General features: G+C 45.8%; 1 protein-coding gene across 1 annotated transcript; it reads left to right on the forward strand.

Moving 5' to 3' along the window:
- Positions 1 to 5,664: 5,664 nt before the first annotated feature.
- LOC147979090 (uncharacterized) lies at positions 5,665 to 7,190 on the forward strand. Its single transcript, XM_087546730.1, has 3 exons — positions 5,665 to 5,737; positions 6,324 to 6,633; positions 6,806 to 7,190. Exons 1-3 carry the CDS (start codon positions 5,665 to 5,667, stop codon positions 7,188 to 7,190), a joined length of 768 nt encoding a protein of 255 aa, XP_087402856.1.
- Positions 7,191 to 7,442: the final 252 nt, after the last annotated feature.

Genomic DNA, 7,442 nt, shown 5'->3' on the forward strand with positions numbered 1-7,442 from the left:
TTTGAGGGTGAATTTGAAGTCGCGGTAGTTGCCATTGAACCCTAGATCTAGTTAGTTGGTTTTTGAAACTGCAGTATGAGGCAAACTTGATAGTTTCATTAACTATCATGATTGTGTGGCAACTAACTCCCTAAACAACTGTGATAGTTGCCACAAACGTGTTTCCCCTTGCGGCAAAAAATTACTGAAATGACTGTGTTAGTTGCCACATATAAGCTTTCGCATGGGGCAACTATTTTTATTGAATGACTGTGATAGTTGCCACACACGCTCTTCCATGTGGCAACTAAATTTGCTGAATTACTGTGATAGTAGCCACAAACATGCTTTTTCATTGTGGCATCTAATTTTTCTGAATGATTTGTGATAGTTACCACATTGTGATAGTTGCCACAATTGGTAGTCAATGCAGTTTGAGGAGCCAACTGCACTGGACGGCAACTAATGTGCACATCAAGTGTGCCTGTTGCCACTTGGATAGTATATTCATGTGGCAAATAGAATGTGAACACATTGTCTGTTGCCATTCTGCAGATAAGACAGTGTGGCAAATTGGATGCATAATGTGGCAACCAAATTTGCATATCAATTGTGTTAGATGCCATACATATGCTTGGCACGTGGCAAGTTTTTGGCTGACCACATCATGTTTGTTGCCATGCCGCAGTCAGTACAATATGGCAAATTCATTGTACTGTAGGCGCAATTTTTTTGTTTTGCCACAACGACTTTGTGATATCTGATCACACTGTGGCAATTTTCAGGTTCTTGATTAGATGTGGTTTCATCGATTTGTTGTAGTATGTGTTGCATTTCAGTATGACAATTTCACCCTAGCACATTTCTGCCGCTGAACAAGTGGCATTTGATTGGTGTATTTTTAGGACAGTGTGTGAGCTGCCACATCTTAGTTTTTCTGATGTGGAGGATTCTGTGACTTTCTATCGTACTATCTTGGGCTAACATGGCAACTTCAACATTTTTTGTTTTCAAGTGCATCTACCATATGTACACTTTTTTTTACTTGATAATGCAACCAACGTGCTTACTTGCCACGTTTATGTTTCCGACAATCATAGGAGGGGTGCTTGTGTGTTCATGTTATTTTTTCTGCATTCACTAGTTGACATTTTCTGTTAGGTGGCAACTGCTTACCTCTTGCATTTACATTTCCACCATGACAATTTGGTCTGTTCCTATCTTAGCAGAATGGCTCGTGGCGATCATCAAAACGATGATGATGATTTCATGGATCCACCACAGCGTAATCGAGCAACTGGACAGAGAAAAGAGGGTGATGAGGTAATTGTTCACACATCCCCCCTTCCTCCTGCTTTATGTTACTGGTTGACACCTCGAGCTTGCAGTCGTCTGACACGAACTAAAATTTCATGACATTGCAAAACATGGCAACAACTGATCACTTTTTGCAAAAACATGGCAACAACTGATCACTTTTTGTCTGTTTTTTGCAGAAGAAGAAACGTATTCGCAACAGAGCCTCCCAAGAACGACTGACTGCGTTGACTGACAAATTCACCGACAATCAGAAGGGGGCTGCTGCTGAGATGGGTATGCAGTCTATGATGGATGTCCGGTGCACGAACCTTGTCAACCCTGTATGCGACTGGCTTGGTGAGATCTACGACCCCGCCTCTAGGGAATTCGTGATTCCGGGACGTGGAAGACTACCGTTGAATGAGGAATCCGTGTTCTGCACTTTGGGTGTGCCTCGTGGACATATCAAAGTCCCGTACGAGGTCAACAATGAGATTGAGGAAGCGCTGTTCCCCCGTTTGTTTCCTGGGTCGGAATCCATGCCGAACATGTCTGCAGTGGCAGATTCGCTGCAGGCCATGACGACGCATGGAGATGTTTTCAAGATGAAGCTACTCATGTACCTCATCTCAGCTGTTTTCGCGCCGACCACCTCTCTTCGCCCAAGCAACAAATGCTTCCCCATCCTGGTGAATGATCCATCTTTACTACTTTATTTTTCTTTGATCTTTTTGGCTCCGATGTCATGTGTAAAGCTAGTGACTGCCAGCGTTTTCCGATGTTTTTTTCCATTTGATTTCTGATGCGGCAACCTTTTTTTGTCCTGAAATTTTGTGTGGTGCAGGCGGATCTGGAAAATGTGAAGAACATGAATTGGTGTAAGTTTATTGCCGACTTCCTGCATGATGCATTCTCAAGCAAGATGTACCAAAAGGGTTGTCGACTACATTTAATGGTATTTTTTTACCAGTTCTTTCTGTGAACACTGTTTTTTTAACACACTTTTATTCATGCATGGCAACCTGATCATAACAAGATGGCAACCTGATCATATAAAGATGGCAACTGCCATAATGACAATATGGCAACTGGCATAATGACAATATGGCAACTCCCATCATATTAGTATGGCAACTGTCATCATACTATGATGGCAACTGCCATCATAACAACATGGCAACTGCTATCACACTATGATGGCAATTAGCACATGTAGATGGCATCTTCTTCTTTTTCTTCTCTTCTTTCATGCACCTCAACTTGATTATGATGGGAACATATATTATCCTGTTTTCCTCCACACAGTACCCATGATGGCAACTGATATTTCTTTCTTTTTAAAATTGTTTTGCATCAGCTCATGTACGTCGACTGTCTTGATCTGTCCATCGTGGATTTCACTGGGACAGGAGGCCCACCGCCTGCGCACAAGTTTGCTGTTTCTGCATGGACTATCAACGCTGTCAAGGTTGTGCTTGCCGCAGATAAGGCTACTGACACCAAATATGGAAAACTACAGGTTAGTTCTGGTTTCTTTGCCCACACGGCATGCCTACAAATTTGCATGAGGCAACCGTCTGTGGGTCATAAGAGATGACTACCTTTGTTATCCATGGCTGTCTGAGTACTGTATCCATGTCTCATTCCACATGGCAACTCTTTTCATTCGTGCTTAAACTTACATTCTCTCTCTTATGTCCTAGCTTTTTTTCTTTTTTTTTGTTCTTTCCAGCTGATGGCCAAGCATGCTATAGACTACAGCGTGTTTGGGAGGCCTCAAAACTTTGGAAAGTGGATGGACGTGCACTTGGCTCCGTCTTGCCCTGCCGAGGTAATCAAAAGATCTACATCTATGGTTTGCCGTGGAGTATTTTTTGATGTCGTGCAAGTGATTGCAATACAGGTGGTCATTGATGCTTCTTTGTTTCGTGCACAGGAGAGGGCACCTGTTGAGCATCTAATAGGGCAGTTTGCATCTAGAATGACCGGCTTGCTCGGGAAGTTGGTTGAGGGGTGGACGTCCCTCAGTGGCTCTAACAGCGACGCGGTTGCGAGGCAGTTCACTTCATTTGTCCCAGAACGTACACACCGGCCAACCGGTTGCCGTGGCCGGTATGACTACAATAGTTCCCAAGAGCCTGCTGACACACAAGATGAACTAGGTGGAGATGCTGGTCTCAGTAAGGATGACGACGATGTCATGGAGAATGTGCAAGAGGACACCGATGATGATGATCATGCTGAAGTTCGCGCAAGTGGTAACAAGGGCAAGGATGCAACAGATATCCCCCAACCGGAGAAAGTCAAACAACATACGGCTGCGAGAGGCGAGGGGGTTTTGCCATCAAAGAGGGGGAGGGCTCCAGAGGGTGTTGGGCAGGGTTCTGCTAGCAAGAGGTCTAGGACCGACCCCGTAGCTGCCAGGAAGAGGTTTGACTTTTATTTTAGTTTTTTGCTTTGTCTATTTTCTTCGAACAGACTCATCCTTTTTTTGCACTTGTTTTTGTCAAGCGCGGCAACGAGTTTGCTGTCTGACAATTGCCACCGTTTTTCCCTCCATCTCATACGTGCAGCGAGCCGATAGCTGGTGGACGAGCAGTTATGAAGAAACAGGCGCCAACGCCAACCCGTGTTTCTGCTCGGTTGAACAAAGGCGCCCCCATTGCCGGTGACACCCCTTCCACCAGGTCATCTCCTCGCACGACGACGACCAACACCGGGGATCCTGTCATGTTGCCAGACCTGAGGAAGGCAGTCAAGAAGTAGGTTTTTTCATCCGCTTTCATTGACATAGCGCTATATTTTCTTGATTTTCCAATGCATCCGTTTAGCTTGTCACATTGTCTTCTGTCATCGCCCCCCACGTGGCAACTGCTATTCTCCAAATGATTTTTTCCTTCCTTTTTAAGTGTATGGCAACTCCTATCGTTTTTTACATGGCAACTGGAATCTAGGCCAAATGGTAACTTTAATGTACCTAATGGCAACTGCCATCTTTACCGTTGGCTTGTGAGCTCATCCCACACCTAGGTTTGAAATTGCATTCATGGCAGATCAGACATTTTTATCATTCTTCAAGTTGGCTAACATGTTAACTGCTGCTGGATGGCAACTGCTAATTATGACACATGGCAACTCACATTCCCCTTACATGGCAACTACCAGCTTTTCCACTTGTTTTTCATTTTTTTAAGATTTCTACCAAGGCAAACATATTTTTGTTCATTTTTTAATACCTTTTTCATGTGCTTTATTTTTATTTTTTTGCAGGGTGAAGAAGACTACTATGCGCGGGGCCAAGCATATCAGTAAGGACCCGCTCGAACGCCTGCATTCAAAGTTGTCAACAGGGGGCAACTCAGATGTACATGAGGCACCAGGTGACAATACTGCTGCTGCACCGTTGACCGCTCCCACCAACTCTGATGCAAGTGGCCGACCATCTCCGTCGGCTGCAGATGTGCAGGCTAGAACAACAGGCATCCGTACATCGGGGAGTGACGAGTCGGTATCTGCCAGGACAGCTGAAATATTGCCAACTCTTCTGGCAATGAAGGATGCTACTGTGAGCCATGCCACCCCATCAGCAAGCGTTGAAGTGGACGCTCCCGAGATGAACCTAAGCAAGGAAGATTCCCACTCATCTGACACTGATTCCAAGCACGTGCGTGGTGGCACTCCTGTGTCCACGACAGAAGCGGCTGAGGCGGCAGTTCACAAGGATATGCCATCTACAGGTGAGAGTCCTGGCACAACAGCTCCAGCTCTTGTCGGTGCAGATACTGCTAAGGCGACTGTTTCGCATGCTGGTCTTCCACCTAGGCGTCGTAGCCCCCGCAAGCAACCAACAGACATACCCAACGCACCGGCTGTAGCTAGGAGTAGGAGAGACGAGTCTGGTTATGTTCCTACGTCCACACTGTTCCCGCCACCTGCCAAAAGCAATGTGATGGAGAAACCGGAAGACCAGAGCACAACTGATGCAGGTGTCAAGCCGGGCACGAGTGACGCAGGTGAAAAACCGGAGCAGACTGCGCCTTTACCCGCAGTGGAAATCCCCAGCATAAATCTGCGCACTTCGAGGCTCCCAGTCAATGTCGGTGTCCCCTACAGCCAAACAAGAAGATTGTCATGAAAGCTGCGGCTGATACCGCTGACAACACGCCCCGCCCTGCAAATAAGGCCGATCATTCTGTAGCGGCCGATTCAGATATGTTTGTCGATCTTTCACCCTTGGATTCTGCCCCGCAAGTCGTTCGTGGTCCGGCCAGTAGGAATGAGAGGCAGCCAATGGCCTTTACCCCACCGAGCTTCAGCCTTGGCATCAGTCAAGATCAACCGGTGGTGCAAGATCCTATGCCAGTTGCCTTTGCTTTCCCAGGAGGCATGCCCGCAATGATGGCGCAGCCAATGGTCGAGGGCAGGAAGGCTGTCAAGTTCGCAGAGCCGATTGTGCAAGGTACACTTGTCATGTCCTTATGATTTTTCTTGTATACATCTTTGTAGTTTGACTTTTGTCCCAATCATATTTTTTGGGGGTTCTCACTTGTGATGGCAACTGACATGTGATGACATGGCAACTGGATTTGATGCACCATGTCACCTACATTTTTTTTGCTGCCATGCTGCATTTGACATTTGGGCAACAACGTGGCAACTGAAGTTGATTCAACATGGAAACTGTAGTTGCTATCACATGGCAAATACAGTGCATTACACATGGCAACTGGATTTGCCACACCATGTCACCTGCATTTTTTGTTTCCATGCTGCATTTTTTCATACGGCAATCACATGGCAAGTGGAGTTGACACAACATGGCAACTGTAGTTCCTGTGACATGGCAACTAGAGTCCAACTAGATGGCAACTACAGTGCAACTACATGGCAATTGTAGTTGCTATGACATGGCCACTGTAGTTGGACCACACATGGCAACTGCCCCACTTTTTCTACCTACATCTCACATCATGCACCCTATATTCTCACAATCCATCTGTTTTTGATTTTCTAGGTATCCTAACCCACTTTTTTTATCATTGCAGCCACCCCTGAGGAGATTTCGCCGTCACTTGACGAAGCTTACCGCATGATTGAGGAGGCAGCATTGCAGAGGAGGTCCTCACGAGGGCAAGGGCAATCAAGTTCCAACGTGCCTGCAGATACGGTATCTGAGGATACCATTAGGAGTGCCACTCCTAGTTCTGTGAGGCAGCAGAGGGTAGTTCACCCACCTCCCGCGGAAGACTATGAGCCCGAATTCAAGGCCACTAAGGAACAGACCCAGCTGTACGATATCATCAAGCGGTTTGGAAATGCGAGGGCCAGTAGCAAGCACATGAAGGAGCTGAAAGCGTAAATGACCACACCCCATAATCTCTCATTTTGCTTTGCTCCTTTTTTACCATTCATCTTCTTCGTAATTTCTATACACGATCCGCTTATGTTTTAGTTCTTTCATTTTTTTTACTTAGTAGGCATGATTCTTCCATGTCATATCGTTTTCATACAACTTATGTTTGGACAGAACCAAAGTCATTCAATGCGGAGCGACGTACGTCGAGCTGGGTGATCTTGCCGAGTTCGTGAGGCCAAACGGTAAAATGTCGACGAATGTAGTTGCATGCGGGATCGACTACATCAACAATCACACCGATGTGTGTGCCGACAAGATAATCATGCATTACAGTGTGACCTGTAAAATATGGGATGGCGACTTCCACCACAAAATCCTGAGGAAGAATTTTGCTCAACACGGTGAATTCAAGCTCACACTGAAGAAATATGTGAGTACTCCTTCCCTATCTGCAATGTTTTTTCACATGGTGTGGTTTGTTGCCATCATCTGCACTTATGTTTATGTGGCAGATGTTTTCATGTGGCAACAGCTGCCGTGCACACTGACTTCTTGATTTTTGCATCCCGTGCAAACTATGTGGCAACTTGATAGTAAAATACACGGCACATTTTGTTCATACATGGACGGCAACTTTCTTTCAACTACCCCCACCCATAACCAAACATTCTACGTGATTCTAATTTTTTTGTCCCTCTGTTGTTCTTTATGTGAACTCTGCTTCTCATTTATTCACTTTTAAATGCAGGTCATGTTCCCCATGTTCCAAGAGCTTGCACCACATGACCCACATGACAAGTGTGGTCAC

Source organism: Triticum urartu, chromosome 3A (assembly GCF_056163025.1).
Source record: "Triticum urartu cultivar PI428250 chromosome 3A, HENAU_Tu73, whole genome shotgun sequence".
In the NCBI taxonomy this organism is placed as follows: domain Eukaryota; kingdom Viridiplantae; phylum Streptophyta; class Magnoliopsida; order Poales; family Poaceae; genus Triticum; species Triticum urartu.